Source organism: Pseudophryne corroboree, chromosome 1 (genome assembly GCF_028390025.1).
Source record: "Pseudophryne corroboree isolate aPseCor3 chromosome 1, aPseCor3.hap2, whole genome shotgun sequence".
In the NCBI taxonomy this organism is placed as follows: domain Eukaryota; kingdom Metazoa; phylum Chordata; class Amphibia; order Anura; family Myobatrachidae; genus Pseudophryne; species Pseudophryne corroboree.
The window spans coordinates 202,960,039-202,977,638 of NC_086444.1; the positions used below are offsets into that span (position 1 = coordinate 202,960,039).

A 17,600-nucleotide genomic window follows, 5' to 3' on the forward strand; every position below is an offset into this window, starting at 1 on the left:
AGTGTCTAGAGAAGCCTTCTAAACACCTGCAGTATTGTACAATAAAAGCTTTGTGATATTAAGTGGAAATAGCTTTTTCTTTCCTCTTGTAAGCGGACTTTCTGTGATAATCTCTATAGCCGAACACTGGTGTTAGAGCTCCACTCGCTGTCCTTCCAGCAGAAGTGCTGACAGCCGGCCCGCTGCTCTGGCTGCATGCTGGATACCAGGTCACTAATAGCATACATTATTAGCACCTGGACATCAAGCTACACTTATATTTATGTCTAGGCATGTGTGTAATTAGAGTTATTGGTGTATAAATAGTTATTGGTGAAATGCAAATTACACATATATTCAGTAATGTAAATAAATATATATATATATATATATATATATATAGACATATATACACACACATTGTTCAAGTAGCACATACTGTACACCTTTTACAAATTGTATAGTATAACTCAAAGTGAGAATTTGTTAAAAATAAATAAATATATATATATATATATATAGATCGATATATAAATATATATATATACATATATATATAGTGTATATATATATATAATGTTTTTATATTTTAACGCTCTGCTATACATTACATATATATATATATATATATACACACACACACATATATGTTCCTAAAATTTCATAAATATTTAATATTTTTATGTAACAGACTAAAAGTCACCACGGGCAACTGAGATCTTGGTTTATTATCTTTTCCACGCTTTTATCAAGGGTCCACATGTGCGCACTTCGGGCCTAATTCAGACCTGATCGTAGCCGTGCAAAATTTTGTACGGCTATGATCAGTTACTCAGACATGCGGGGGGACGCCCAGCACAGGGCTTGTCTGCCCCGCATATCTGGCTCTGCCCTGCCACACAAGTACAAAACACAGCAGCGATCAGGTCTGAATTAGGCCGCTCATACTGACTCATTAAGTAGCACTATTCCATCATTTTATATTACATGTGCATGGATGGGTGTGGTATGGCTGACCGATGGTCTCCCGACTGCCGGTCAGTATACCGACGCTGCGCTCGCCATGCCACGGGTTCTATTCCCACTCTATGGGTGTCGTGGACACCCACGAGTTGAAATAGTCCCTGTTGGTCGGCATGCCGACCGTCGGGATAGTGAGGGGGCGGGATTTTGGGGAGGTCATGTGACCGGCGGTCTGCTCACCGACGGTCACATGAATACCACCCACATAGAAGTATAACGGTACATGTTATTAATTCACCTATATTTTTATGTTATACTATAGGCTGTGTTAGTTACTGAAAATGTTGGCAAACAATTCAGAAAGATGTTTTATATAAACACACGACTTTGTTAGAAATAAATAGAAACAAAAATGCATACATACAACATCCCATAAGTGGGGACATGCATAACGGCTTGGTGGTAAAATATTACATATACTGTATGGAGTATGGAAGTGTAAATACAAATAGCTATGTGTTTATTCGCCGAACAGAATGATTGCTAAATGATATTACTCTATAAATACCTATGTATGAATTTGCTTGACCGCAAAGTGATTTCTGTCACTGTGCTTTATTCTTTATTACTTCAAACATCAATGAAACCTTCTTTAGTTTTATTTTATCATTGCAATGCATGCTGCAATCCATATATATTTATACATATAAGGCATTGCTTTTGATTGATTATAGATCTGCACATAACGGACATTATTAATGTTCTTAAACTATGTCCAGTCTGCACTTATGAGGCTATTTTAGAGGTAGCTATAACTGGTGTTACGTACGTATTTCCGCAGAATTTCTTCCCGCTCTTTTTGATCCTCCAAGCAGCTGACAGAGAGGTCGGAGACACTGATGGCAGCTGAAGCTGTCAGCGTCACTAGGAGAACGAGACAACCTTCCCCTTCTTCCAAATCCAGCTTCACTTTGTGAGTTTGCTCTTTGCTTAAAGCTGACAGGTCAATCTGGCACCTAGAAACAAATGTTTGGAATCAGCAAGTGGCTCTTACCCAATCAAATACAGAGCCTAGAGTAATAACCTGTATAAAGCCAAAATGAGAAAGGGGGGAATAAGATATATATATTTCCAATGCTCTGCCCTTAGCGATGATTCAAATACTAATACCGAAGCCCAATAGCAGTACCGCTCAGTGAGCCTCATCAGGAGCAGAAAGTGAAAAACACATTCAGGGGTCTATTCATGAAGCAGTGAAAAGTGTGGAGAAGTGAGCCAATGGAGAAGTTGGCCATGGCAACCAATCAGCATTAAAGTAACATTTATAATTTGCATACTATACAATTGTATGGAGCAGCTGATTGGTTGCCATGGGCAACTTCTCCACAGGCTCACTTCTCCACACTTTTCACTGCTTCATGAATAGACCCCTCATTTTGGAGTATAAAGTAGAAACCAGATTGTGCTTTCCCATTTATGTTATACATAAGAGGTGGTGGCATTAGAAGTGTGGACAGAAATATCTGGGAAAACAGAGCATGACTTTATAATCTACATTTTATATACTATCATGGCCGGGCGCAGAATGGAGCAGTTATATTGGAGCACACTCAGGTGCTCGCTTGGCGTAACTATCACCAATCACCAGTGACATCTGGCTGTGTAACCAGCAGGCTTGGACTGGCCCACAGGGCTACAGGGTAAACCACCGGTGGGCCCCACTGCCTGGGGGCCCTCCTTCTGCTCTAAGGATCAGGTTCCAGACTGTGCACTTGAATTATACATTATACATATGTTACCTTATACTGGACTATAGTGCATTTTCTAGAGTGCATTGATGATAAGTAATCTGGTACATTATCATGCATGCAGCAGCTGAATTATATATTTATGGCCCAGGCGTTGCACTCTCTAATCGTTAATCAAACCAATGAGGTGGCAGGCCACACCCCCTTTGCAGACTGGCCACACCTCTAAACATGGGACCCTACCACTACATTCCCCCGGTGGGCCCTACATGCCCCAGTCCAACACTGGTAACCAGTGCTTGTATCTGTGGCTGGGCAAGTGGTGAATGTGAACGATCAGGGAGGACAGTGTCCAAAGACACTGACGCCAACCAGAGCCGCAAGTGGAAGTGGGCATAGGGACAATGGAACTAAAAGGTTCAGTCTCTAGGTTCCATGATTTTCAACACCAGAAACTAGCTGGCCTTATTTTATTATCTGATACAGTAGGCAGGATATCAACTAAAAATAATACATAATGGGCCTAATTCTGAGTTGATCGCAGCAGCAAATTTGTTAGCAGTTGGGCAAAACGCATGGGGGTAATTCCAAGTTGTAAATACTGGCTGCTTTATTTTACACTGCAATTTAGATTGCAGATTGAACTCACCACACTAAAATCTAACTCTCTCTGCACATGTTATATCTACACCCCCTGCAGTGCACATGGTTTTGCCCAACTGCTAAAAAATTTCCTGCTGCGATCGACTTGGAATTACCCCCCATGTGCACTGCAGGGGAGGCAGATTTAACATGTGCAGAGAGAGTTAGATTTGGGTGTGGTGTGTTCAATCTGCAATCTAAGTTGCAGTGTAAAAATAAAGCAGCCAGTATTTACCCTGCACAGAAACAAAATAACCCACCCAAATCTAACTCTTTCTGCACATGTTATATCTGTCCCCCCTGCAGTGCACATGGTTTTGCCCAACTGCTAACAAAATTCCTGCTGCGATCAACTTGGAATTACCCCCCATGTGCACTGCAGGTGGGACAGATATAACATGTGCAGAGAGAGTTAGATTTGGGTGGGGTGTGTTCAAACTGAAATCTAATTTGCAGTGTAAAAATAAAGCAGCCAGAATTTACCCCGCACAGAAACGAAATAACCCACCCAAATCTAACTCTCTCTGCAAATGTTATATCTGCCCCCCCCCCCCCCCCCCCCCTTGCAGTGCACATGGTTTTGCCCAATTGCTAACAAACTTGCTGCTGCGATCAACTCAGAATTACCCCTAATATGTTTCTAATTATAACTAATACAGATATTTTTTTTCATTTTTGGAGGTTTAAGGAAAACATAGAAGATATGAATAGTTAGGTTTTTAAAGACATTGGGGGCTATTAATTTAGGATGTTCCTTTCTAAAAAATCATGCAGAAATAATATATGTAAGTACTGTTTAAGAAATGTCTTACATGGGAGTTATCTCCTGCAGTAGGCAATCCAACAATGCAGTATGTAGATCTCATTATTCTAAATGGGCACTGCAGCCAAAAAGATTCCCTTCTCGGCTTGGCCCAGGACGCACATTTCTCATTGGCTTGTGCAGCCTTACGGCACAGTGTCCTAGCTGGCAGTAAAGTCACAGTAATGCTGTAACTATCACTTTCCAGTCAGAATCTTTCCTCACTCATGCTCCTATTGCAGCTACTGTCCCAGCCACAGGCTTTTGATAAATAGGCCTAAAAGATCATTTTTTTTTATTGCTGCGATATGAAGCGATGAGAAAATAAGAATTTACTTACCGATAATTCTATTTCTCGGAGTCCGTAGTGGATGCTGGGGTTCCTGAAAGGACCATGGGGAATAGCGGCTCCGCAGGAGACTGGGCACAAAAAAGTAAAGCTTTTACCAGATCAGGTGGTGTGCACTGGCTCCTCCCCCTATGACCCTCCTCCAGACTCCAGTTAGGTACTGTGCCCGGACGAGCGTACACAATAAGGGAGGCAATTTGAATCCCGGGTAAGACTCATACCAGCCACACCAATCACACCGTACAACTTGTGATCTAAACCCAGTTAACAGTATGATAACAGAAAGAGCCTCTTAAAGATGGCTCCTTAACAATATAACCCGAATTTGTTAACAATAACTATGTACAGTATTGCAGATAATCCGCACTTGGGATGGGCGCCCAGCATCCACTACGGACTCCGAGAAATAGAATTATCGGTAAGTAAATTCTTATTTTCTCTATCGTCCTAAGTGGATGCTGGGGTTCCTGAAAGGACCATGGGGATTATACCAAAGCTCCCAAACGGGCGGGAGAGTGCGGATGACTCTGCAGCACCGAATGAGAGAATTCCAAGTCCTCTTTTGCCAGGGTATCAAATTTGTAGAATTTTACAAACGTGTTTTCCCCCGACCACGTAGCTGCTCGGCAGAATTGTAATGCCGAGACCCCTCGGGCAGCCGCCCAAGATGAGCCCACCTTCCTTGTGGAATGGGCCTTAACAGATTTAGGCTGTGGCAGGCCTGCCACAGAATGAGCAAGTTGAATTGTGTTACAAATCCAACGAGCAATCGTCTGCTTAGAAGCAGGGGCACCCAACTTGTTGGGTGCATATAGTATCAACAGCGAGTCAGATTTTCTGACTTCAGCCGTCCTTGAAATGTATATTTTTAAGGCTCTGACAACGTCCAACAACTTGGAGTCCTCCAAGTCGCCAGTGGCCGCAGGCACCACAATAGGTTGGTTCAGGTGAAACGCTGATACCACCTTAGGGAGAAAATGCGGACGAGTCCTCAGTTCTGCCCTATCCGAATGGAAGATTAGATAAGGGCTTTTATAAGATAAAGCCGCCAATTCAGATACTCTCCTGGCGGAAGCCAGGGCCAGTAACATAGTCACTTTCCATGTGAGATATTTAAAATCCACCTTTTTCAATGGTTCAAACCAATGGGATTTGAGGAAATCTAAAACTACATTTAGATCCCACGGTGCCACCGGAGGCACCACAGGAGGCTGTATATGCAGTACTCCTTTAACAAAAGTCTGTACCTCAGGAACTGAGGCCAATTCTTTTTGGAAGAATATTGACAGGGCCGAAATTTGAACCTTAATAGATCTCAATTTGAGACCCATAGACAATCCTGATTGTAGGAAATGTAGGAAACGACCCAGTTGAAATTCCTCCGTCGGAACACTCCGATCCTCGCACCACGCGACATATTTTCGCCAAATGCGGTGATAATGTTTCGCGGTGACTTCCTTCCTTGCCTTAATCAAGGTAGGAATGACTTCTTCTGGAATGCCTTTCCCTTTTAGGATCTGGCGTTCAACCGCCATGCCGTCAAACGCAGCCGCGGTAAGTCTTGAAAGAGACAGGGACCCTGTTGTAGCAGGTCCCTTCTCAGAAGTAGAGGGCACGGTTCGTCCGTGACCAACTCTTGAAGTTCCGGGTACCAAGTCCTTCTTGGCCAATCCGGAGCCACTAGTATTGTTCTTACTCCTCCTCACCGTATAATCTTCAATACCTTTGGTATGAGAGGCAGAGGAGGAAACACATATACTGATTTGTACACCCAAGGTGTTACCAGTGCGTCCACAGCTATTGCCTGTGGATCTCTTGACCTGGCGCAATACTTGTCCAGTTTCTTGTTGAGGCGAGACGCCATCATGTCTACCATTGGTCTTTCCCAACAGTTTATTAGCATGTGGAAGACTTCTGGATGAAGACCCCCCTCTCCCGGGTGAATATCGTGTCTGCTGAGGAAGTCTGCTTCCCAGTTGTCCACGCCCGGGAAGAACACTGCTGACAGTGCTATTACGTGATTCTCCGCCCAGCGAAGAATCTTGGCAGCTTCTGCCATTGCACTCCTGCTTCTTGTGCCACCCTGTCTGTTTACATGGGCGACCGCCGTGATGTTGTCCGACTGAATCAACACCGGTTTTCCTTGCAGGAGTGGTTCCGCCTGGCTTAGAGCATTTTAGATTGCTCTTAGTACCAGAATGTTTATGTGAAGAGACTTTTCCAGGTTCGTCCATACCCCCTGGAAGTTTCTTCCTTGTGTGACTGCTCCCCAACCTCTCAGGCTGGCGTCCGTGGTCACCAGGATCAAATCCTGTATGCCGAATCTGCGGCCCTCCAATAGATGAGCCTTTTGCAACCACCACAGAAGATATACCCTTGTCCTTGGCGACAGGGTTATTCGCAGGTGCATCTGAGGATGCGACCCTGACCATTTGTCCAACAGATCCCTTTGGAAAATTCTTGCATGGAATCTGCCGAATGGAATTGCTTCGTAAAAAGCCACCATTTTTCCCAGGACTCTTGTGCATTGATGTACAGACACCTTTCCTGGTTTTAGGAGGTTCCTGACAGGTCGGATAACTCCTTGGCTTTTTCCTCGGGAAGAAAAACCTTTTTCTGAACCGTGTCCAGAATCATCCCTAGGAACAGCAGACGTATCGTCGGAAAACAGCTGCGATTCTTGGAATATTTAGAATCCAGTCGTGCCGTCGAAGAACTACTTTAGATAGTGCTCTTCCGACCTCCAACTGTTCTCTGGAACTTGCCCTTTTTAGGTCGTGCAAGTAAGGGATAATTTAGATGCCTTTTTTCTTTGAAGAAACATCTTTTCGGCCATTACCTTGGTAAAAAGGCCCGGGGTGCCGTGGATAATTCAAACGGCATCGTCTGAAACTGATATTGACAGTTCTGTACCACGAACCAGAGGTACCCTTGATGAGAAGGACAAAATTTGGACATGGAGGTAATCCTTGATGTCCAGGGACACCATATAGTCCCCTTTTTTCCGGTTCGCTATCACTGCTCTGAGTGACTTTATCTCGATTTGAACCTTTTATGTAAGTGTTCAAAACATTTTAGATTTAGACTATGTGTCACCAAGCCGTCTGGCTTCAGTACCACAATATAGTGTGGAAAAATAATACCCTTTTCCTTGTCGTAGGAGGGGTACTTTGATTATCACCTGCTGGATATACAGCTTGTGAATTGTTTCCAATGCTGCCTCCCTGTCGGAGGGAGCCGTTGGTAAAGCAGACTTCAGGAACCTGCGAGGAGAAGATGTCTCGACTCTCCAATCTTTACCCCTGGGATAATACTCGTACGATCTAGGGGTCAACTTGCGAGTGATCCCACTGCGCCCTGAGACTCTTGAGACTACCCCCCCACCTTGAGTCCGCTTGCACGGCCCCAGCGTCATGCTGAGGACTTGGCAGACGCGGTGGAGGGCTTCTTTTCCTGGGAAAGGGCTGCCTGCTGCAGTCTACTTCCCTTACCTCTATGTCTGGGCAGATATGACTGGCCTTTTGCCTGCATGCCCTCATGGGAAAGGAAAGATTGAGGCTGAAAAGACGGTGTCTTTTTTAGCTGAGATGTAACTTGGGGTAAAAAAGGTTGGATTTCCCAGCTGTTGCTGTGGTCCCCAGGTCCGATGGACCGACCCCCAAATAACTCCTTCCCTTTATACAGCAATACTTCCATCTGCCGTATGGGATCTGTATCACCTGACCACTGTCGTGTCCCTGACATCTTCTGGGAGATATGGACAACGCACTTATCTTGATGCCAGAGAGCAAATATCCCTCTGTGCATCTCACATACATATATATAGAATGCATCCTATTAAATGCTCTACATGAATAAAATATTTTCAGTCAGGGAATCCGACCAAGCCAACCCAGCACTGCATCTCCAGGCTGATGGCGATCGCTGGTCGCAGTATAACCACCGTATGTGTGTATATACTTTGTAGGATATTTTTCCAGCTTCCTATCAGCTGGCTCCTTGAGGGCGGCTGTATCTGGAGACGGTAACGCCACTTGATAAGCGTGTGAGCGCCTTATCACCCTAAGGGGTGTTTCTCAACGTACCCTAATTTCTGGCGGGAAAGGGTATAACGCCAATATTTGCTATCGGGATAACCCTACGCATCATCACACACTTCATTTTATTTTATCTGATTCAGGAAAAACTACAGGTAGTTTTTTCACTCCCACATAATACCCTTTCTTGTGGTACTTGTAGTATCAGAAACACGTAACACCTCCTTCATTGCCCTTAACGTGTGGCCCTAATGAGAAATACGTTTGTTTATTCACCGTCGACACTGTATTCAGTGTCCGTGTCTGTGTCTGTGTCGACCGACTGAGGTAAATGGGCGTTTTTTAAAAACCCCTGACGGTGTTTCTGAGACGCCTGGACCGGTCCTAATAGATTGTCGGCCGTCTCATGTCGTCAACCGACCTTGCAGCGTGTTGACATTCTCACGTAATTCTCTAAATAAGCCATCCATTCCGGTGTCGACTCCCTAGAGAGTGACATCACCATTACAGGCAATTTCTCCGCCTCCTCACCAACATCGTCCTCATACATGTCGACACACACGTACCGACACACAGCACACACACCGGGAATGCTCTGACAGAGGACAGGACCCACTAGCCCTTTGGGGAGACAGAGGGAGAGTCTGCCAGCACACACCAAAAACGCTATAATTATATAGGGACAACCTTATATAAGTGTTTCTCCCTTATAGCATCTTTTATATATATACAATATCGCCAAAATCCGTGCCCCCCCTCTCTGTTTTAACCCTGTTTCTGTAGTGCAGTGCAGGGGAGAGCCTGGGAGCCTTCTCTCCAGCTTTTCTGTGAGAGAAAATGGCGCTGTGTGCTGAGGAGATAGGCCCCGCCCCTTTTCCGGCGGGCTCGTCTCCCGCTATTTTTGAAGTTAGGCAGGGGTTAAATATCTCCATATAGCCTCTGTGGGCTATATGTGAGGTATTTTTTGCCTCTAATAAGGTTTTTATTTGCCTCTCAGAGCGCCCCCCCCAGCGCCCTGCACCCTCAGTGACTGCGTGTGAAGTGTGCTGAGAGGAAAATGGCGCACAGCTGCAGTGCTGTGCGCTACCTTTATGAAGACTCAGGAGTCTTCAGCCGCCGATTTTGGACCTCTTCTCTCTTCAGCGTCTGCAAGGGGGCCGGCGGCGCGGCTCCGGTGACCATCCAGGCTGTACCTGTGATCGTCCCTCTGGAGCTAGTGTCCAGTAGCCAAGCAGCAAATCCACTCTGCACGCAGGTGAGTTCACTACTTCTCCCCTAAGTCCCTCGTTGCAGTGATCCTGTTGCCAGCAGGACTCACTGTAAAGTAAAAAACCTAAGCTAAACTTTCTCTAAGCAGCTCTTTAGGAGAGCCACCTAGATTGCACCCTTCTCGTTCGGGCACAAAATCTAACTGGAGTCTGGAGGAGGGTCATAGGGGGAGGAGCCAGTGCACACCACCTGATCTGGTAAAAGCTTTACTTTTTTGTGCCCTGTCTCCTGCGGAGCCGCTATTCCCCATGGTCCTTTCAGGAACCCCAGCATCCACTTAGGACGATAGAGAAATTATATTTTGTGGGGCCCCACTGCCAGCAATTACAACAGACCAGCAGATTTCACTGTCGACGGCCAATTACTGAATTATATGCAGGCATATAGGACCTAATTAAGGTGTGGTTGGAGCTGCTATCACATCCTTGGAAGCAGCAGTGATAGCGCTGTACGGTAATGCAGCAGGAGGCGTCTATTACACACATATGCCTCTTGCTTCAGTAGTGATCCGGCCTACATCCTAGGATGCAGCATTAGATCACTCTCCAACCATCGGGCAACTTATGGCACCTATGGTGCTGTGCAAGCCACCCGTCACAGAGGCCATTAATCTCCGCCCTACGACGGGGATCCATGACCTATCCGCCCCCAAAACGGTGGGAACACGCCTGTTTTTACAAATGGAGGCCTTTGCCGGCCCCTCCCTATCCCCTGAATGGCAGCAGACTGTCAGTTACTGACACAGTCTGCTGTACTGCTCCTGACGTCACAGAACCCGTCTACGCAAACGTAGAACGGGGCATGCAACATCGGTACTTTACACATGATAGCGCAACACCTACCACACCTGAATGACCCACATACTGTAATGTGTATATCAAACATTTTATTTCCAGACTGGTTACAATGGAACTGTATGCATCATTTTGTTGTTATGATGAAGAATGTAACACCATACTGTACATAAAGTAATAGAACATTTGCAAAGGCCTAATATGAATTTATCATCATTTACAGATTATGTTTTCCTTTCTCCTAGGTGTCATTCATTCTAAGTTAGATGTGTGATTGTTACTAGCGTCTCTGGAGATAATTCAGACATGATCGTAGATGTGCGAAAAAACGTGCATCTACGATCAAAATCTTAGACTTGTGGGGGGACGTCCAGCACAGGGCAAGTCTGCCCTGCATGCCGAATCCAGCTCCCCTGCAGACATGCGGCGATGCTTTCACCTGTTTCAAGTAGCTTTCTGCCTATGTAGCCTAGCTGTGACAGCAGACGGCTGCCCGCCATGTTAAGGGTCACAGTGGCTGCGTGTTTCATACTTGGCCACCGCGACCTACCCCAGCATTGGTCCGGACATGCCTCCATTGTCCAGGCCATGCTCCTTAGACGGAGCATTAATAACCCCAGAAAATGCGGCGTCGATGCCTCGTTTCTACCCCTCTCCAGGTCTTAAACTGCGTTCTAAAGAGAACGCAGTTTAGGACCTTGCACATGTGTGTGCCGGCATATGCGCATGTACAGATGTGCAAAAATTGCTTCATAGCAATTTTTGCACATCAGGGACAGGGTCTGAATTAGGCCTTCTGACCAGGTGGAGTGGATTGGCCAGTCGCCCTCAGAAGTCACCAAAACTTTCAATATTCCATTTTATTTTTAAACTGGGACATGGCAGGGAGTGTGTCTGCCTAAGGTAAGGGGATTTGTCACTTCACGTTCTAAGAGTGAAATGTCACCTGGATGTGTGCGTACAGTTTATGAAGCATTAGTCCGCACTCTTCATCCTTCATTCTTCAGCAAACGTATTATTAACCATATTCATGTGAAAATGATCGCTGTTTATAACGAATACATTATGCATAAAAGTGAGTTCAAATTCGAATACTGTACGAAGTTGGTTCCATAAACAAGGTAACAAGACCTCTCATTGCGTAAATGTATTCAACTTCTACATACTGTATATGTATAACCAATAGTATGGCCTTGGTACACATAATTTTTCCACATAGTCCACTATACGGGCAGTACGGATGGTGTAATGGTTAGATTTATTGCCTCACAGCACTGAGGTCGTGGGTTCAATTCCCACCATGACCCTAACTGTGTGGAATTTGTATATTCTCCCCATGCTTGCGTGGGTTTCCTCCAGGTACTCTGGTTTCCTCCCACAACCAAAAAATATACTGGTAGGTTGATGAACAAAATGAATCCTAGTGTAAATGTGTGTGCGTATACTGTACATGTGATAGGGAATATAGATTGTAAGATCCTCTGGGGCAGGGACGGATGTGAAATACTCTCTATAAAGTGCTGTGGAATATGTGTGCGCTATATAAATAACTGGTAATAAATACATGCCTAAGCATTTGTGCTAATGGTACACCAAGGCATCTATCCCATCATAGAGTAAATCAGTGCTTCTCCAAATCCAATTAATGGAAATCACCCGGTGCCAGGGCAGGGCTGTAGGGAGGATGGTCCAGTACCTCCTAAATGTATCGCTGTAACAACCCCAGTTACTCATGTGCGATGTTGTGTAACCACTGAGATGTTCAGTCTGAGATGTTCAGTTTGTCAGGTATCACTAACTCGAATGTGTCTGTTCTCCTGAATCAGAGCTTCAATGCAGAAAAAATTGTCATCTGCGGTGGATGTGCTTGGCCGGCCGGACCGCTGCACATCTTGAACGCCTGTCCGGCTGTTATTAGAGGCAGTGCATGAAACCCTAACCTTTCCGTTACACGACGTTATCACCGTACATCTTGCAAGTCGGTGATTCATTTCAATAGCTGATGTGCCCTTTTTGACACAGATATATGATCACACTACGCACCTCAATATTTCAGCCATTTTACAGCTGATGTTGGGACAGTATGACTGATATGAAGGGCAGTCTAATGACGTGAGGGGAAGCAGTGGACTACCTGCTCTGGCCTGGTGGGGAATGAGAATGGCATAGAGAACATTACACACGTCACGTGACAGATCTTGTTACCTTACCTATTGCACCACGCTTGTATTTTCCTACAAAAGTAAAAAAAATGGCTGCAGCATAAGACCACGAAAACTATCTATAGTAAAGGTAATTCAAATTATATAAACATGAGTACATTGTTTACACTAGTTACAGCTATTAAACCGTAAAATAAATTATGGACATGGTACAGAATTATTTTACAGCAACAACCAGGGACAATAATAAGCAAGAACATGGGCTGACCTACGGGTCAAACTTACATTTTATATGGTTATTTGGAGAAAATATTTTCATTAATTTTATTGATGAACCTGGATATGGCAAAAAAATTAAAGAATATCAAATTACCATGTTAAAATGGGTAGTGATATAACGTAAGTAGTGGGTCAGGGGTAGGCAACCTTAGGCACTCATGCTGCTGTGGAACTACACATCCCAGCATGCACTGACACAGTTTTAGCATTCCCCAACTTTAGACCTGTGGCAGGACATGCTGGGATGTGTAGTTGCACTGTAGGCACAGGCTGCCTACCCCTATATTGTGTAGAGAAGTAACTGGTGACAGTGTTAAATTTAGCTAGAATAGGAGTAGATGTGTGCATAACGTAGGTAGGGATCTTAATATCAGCTAATCAATCTTCTGTTGTCAGTAAAATATGCTCCCTGTGCTGGGAAAGGAGGGCAACACAGAGATCAGAGAAAGGATGAGGAAAAATGCCTTCCCTCCCCCACACACATACATTTTCATGAAATTCTAGTAAACACGCCATAAGTGGCAAAAACCGTGGCAGATATCGGAGATATTTGACCTCCTCATTACATATTAGGGATATTTGTGGGTACGATGTGTGTTTTCAGGGAATATGCCGCAAATATACTTTAATAAATATGCCCCTTAGGCTCTAAGAGTAGCCAGAAACATCTACCGAATAGCCGGTCCATGTACTATTCTAAAAATAGATCTCCCTTACCCTTTATTCTTGTAAAATAGTGTAATAATTTTATCAGCAACAGAATCATTGAATTGCAGGAAGTGAGTAAAACTACCTAGATATTAGAACGGGAGGCAATCAAGTTGCCGGCTTCCGGGATCCCGGTGGTCAGGATACCGACGCCAGAATCCTGACACCCGGTGAAATATCACAATCCCCACTCGAGTGGTGGTCCAAGCCAGCACCCGAGGGGGAATATAGGGGGTCATTCTGACCCGATCGCTCGCTGCAGTTTCTCACAGCGCAGCGATCGGGGCGGAACTACACATGTGCCGGTGCCACTGTGCACCGGCGCATGCCAGCCGTTGTTGCCTAGCGTTCGCCTCTGAGGCAGTGGCGGTCGCTGGGTGGGAGGGGGCTGGACGGCGGCGTTAAGCCTCCATTTAGGGGGCGAGGTCCGGCCAACGCAGACATGGTCGGCCCATTGGGGGGGCGGGCCGCGGTGGCTGTGTGACGTCACACGCAGCCGCTGCGGGCCGGGGAGCGACAAGTAGCTCCCGGCCAGCACGCTAAAGCTGCGCTAGTTGTGAGGTACTCTTGAAGTGCAAAGGCGCCTTTGCACTTCTGCGGGGGGTGGGGGGGCGGCACTGACATGCGGGGCAGACTAGCCCTGTGCTGGGCACCCCCCCCCCCCCCTGCATATCAGTGTGAATGATCGTAGCTGTGCTAAATCTAGCACAGCTACGATCATGTCGGAATGACCCCCATAACCCTGTTCAGTCGACACTGGGCCCGATGCATGGTGAGCGCAGCAAGCCCGCGAGGGGACACACTGTGCTCGCCGACGGTATTCTGGCTGCCGGGATAGCATACTGAATCCATCAGAACATGTACTTAATAAACCATTTCCTTTACCAGGCTTAAATAAATGCGCTCTGCTCCTATTAACCCTTAAAAAACATGTTGTGGAGATGTGGTCCTTTTGTCTACAAGCGATATCTATGGAGAAATAAAGCATTGTCTGCAGTCTGTCTCGCAGTGATGCCTACACCTCTATTCTTTGCTTACAAACAGGTGCTACAATAGCTGATAAATATGAGTGGATACATAATGCAAGCAACATAAAAAGCTACAATGGGCTCTATTTACAAATGTGAACAAAAACAAACCACAGCGCTATCCAGCAGCAAATAGCCCTCTTGAATACAATGTAAAAATTGTAATTATTTATTTTTTTGCACATATGGGGGTTTGTTAAAAAAAGAAATATGCCCCACATAGACGCCAGCGTTTACTATAAAGATGTTGTGATTGATTGAAAGTATTTTATGCTGCAAGCAGAAAAACAAAGGCTAAGTGGGTCACAAAGTCCTCATTGTCTCCGATTTGATATGAAAGAATTTCTTCTATTGAATGCAGGAGGGCAGCGGGAGAGAGTACAATTACAGGTATGTCAGCTTCCATCCAGCTCTATCTAGACTGATGTATTGCTTTGCTTATTTACTAGTAAGGACCAAAGAGAGACACAGCTGATGGTGGATTAAGACAGAAGGTCATGAAAATTGAAGAACTGACACTCAACCTTAGGCCGGCAGAAAAATGAATGACAGTATAAAACATAACAACGATTTGTAGATAAATCATATTATCAATAGGGGGGATGTAAACAAATAACTTTTAAATGCACTTACAGTACAGTACTTTTTTGGGGGTAAGCTTTCAAAGCGTGCAAGGCATTGGATGTTGTCCTCCATGTATAAGATATTCATTATTAGTGTGTTACAATCGTCCAGGTAATATTTCACTAAACAGGTATTGGCATACTGCACATCGGGGGTAATTCCAAGTTGATCGCAGCAGGAAATTTTTTAGCAGTTGGGCAAAACCATGTGCACTGCAGGTGTGTCAGATATAACATTTGCAGCGAGAGTTAGATTTGGGTGGGTTATTTTATTTCTGTGCAGGGTAAATACTGGCTGCTTTATTTTTACACTGCAAATTAGATTGCAGATTGAACACACCACACCCAAATCTAACTCTCTCTGCACATGTTATATCTGCCCCCCCCCCTGCAGTGCACATGGTTTTGCCCAATTGCTAACAAAATTCCTGCTGCGATCAACTTGGAATTACCCCCATGGTGTTACTACATCAGTGAGAATGGACCTCCAAGAAATGCATTCCGAAGCTTGATGGGAGTAAAAACTGCAAATGAATATACTGTAAAGTACTGTATGTCTTTGAGCACATCCCCCAGTCTAAATCTACAGGGTTTTTTTAACCAGTATTTTTACAAATAAATGATTGCAAACTTTGGAGGTAATTTATGAACCACACAAGGGCCCTCATTCCGAGTTGTTCGTTCGTTATTTTCCTTCGCATCGGTGTGATTTTCCGCTAACTGCGCATGCGCAATGTTCGCACTGCGGCTGCGCCAAGTAAATTTGCTAAGAAGTTTGGTATTTTACTCACGGCATTACGAGGTTTTTTCTTCGTTCTGGTGATCGGAGTGTGATTGACAGGAATTGGGTGTTTCTGGGCGGAAACTGGCCGTTTTATGGGTGTGTGTGAAAAAACGCTGCCGTTTCTGGGAAAAACGCGGGAGTGGCTGGAGAAACGGGGGAGTGTCTGGGCGAACGCTGGGTGTGTTTGTGACGTCAAACCAGGAACGAAACTGACTGAACTGATCGCAGTGGCAGAGTAAGTGTCGAGCTACTCAGAAACTGCTAAGAAATTTATATTCGCAATTTTGAGAATATTTAGTTCGCAATTCTGCTAATCTAAGATTCACTCCCAGTAGGCGGCAGCTTAGCGTGTGCAATGCTGCTAAAAGCAGCTTGCGAGCGAACAACTCGGAATGAGGGCCAATGGGCACTCATTCAAATGCAGGTATACACCCGTGCTTCAATTTTATTTATTTATTACTAGTTATTTATATAGCGCACACATATTTCGCAGTGCTTTGCAATTTGGGCAAGTGCATCTACTATATAATTTCACCAAAGTCGTGAAAAGACAGTATGGTGCACATACCGCTCCTCTTTTTGCAGTGCAGCACAGAAATACATTTTGTTCCCTGGGTTGTGGTCCAAGCAACTGCAGCCATTGCTGAGAGTACAGTACATTTGGTGTCAGTACACATTGGTGGTCATTCCGAGTTGTTCGCTCGCTAGCAGTTTTTAGCAGAAGTGCAAACGAAAGGATCGCAGAGCGGCGGCAAACTTTTTGTGCAGTTTATGAGTATCTCAATACCTACTCAGCGCTTGCGATCACTTCAGACTGTTCAGTTCCTGTTTTGACATAACGAACACACCCTGCGTTCGCTCAGCCACGCCTGCGTTTTTCCTGGCACGCCTGCGTTTTTCCGAACACTCCCTGAAAACGGTCAGTTGACACCCAGAAATGCCCACTACATGTCAATCACTCTGCGGTCAGCAGTGCGACTGAAAATCTTCGCTAGACCTTGTGTGAAACTACATAGTTCATTGCAATTGTACAACGCGTGTGCGAATTGCGCCACACTCGCATGCGCAGAAGTGCCGTTTTTTTTTTTGCCTCATAGCTGTACAGCGAATGAATGCAGCTAGTGACCAACTCGGAATGACCCCCATAGCCTTTGAATACGATAAACATGGGTCCATATTTGGAGAGCAATACTTATTTTAGCAAATAAAGGTTTTAAAGGACCTTTTGCAAAATTGGCATAGAAACATATAAAATAAATACAGGGAGTTCACAAAGTCCCTCTGCAGTGAGCGCTGTCTCTGGCTGCAGACCTCCTCTGCAGCCGTGAAAGGCCGAAGGTGACGGGGGGAGTGAAGTTTCCATAGCACTGCATGCTAATATGGACGAGATTGTCCATATTGGCATGCATGCATAAGCGATGGGGCACCGACGA

At 45.1% G+C, this 17,600-nt stretch overlaps 1 protein-coding gene across 4 annotated transcripts in view; it reads right to left on the reverse strand.

Moving 5' to 3' along the window:
• Positions 1-17,600, reverse strand: part of MCTP1 (multiple C2 and transmembrane domain containing 1) — a 1,810,807-nt gene that overhangs the window by 977,341 nt on the left and 815,866 nt on the right. For all 4 annotated transcript variants that reach the window (XM_063964020.1, XM_063964019.1, XM_063964022.1 and 1 more), the window contains one exon: positions 1,772-1,958. In XM_063964020.1, coding sequence (XP_063820090.1) covers positions 1,772-1,958 — 187 coding nt within the window. The remainder of the gene's footprint in view (positions 1-1,771; positions 1,959-17,600) is intronic.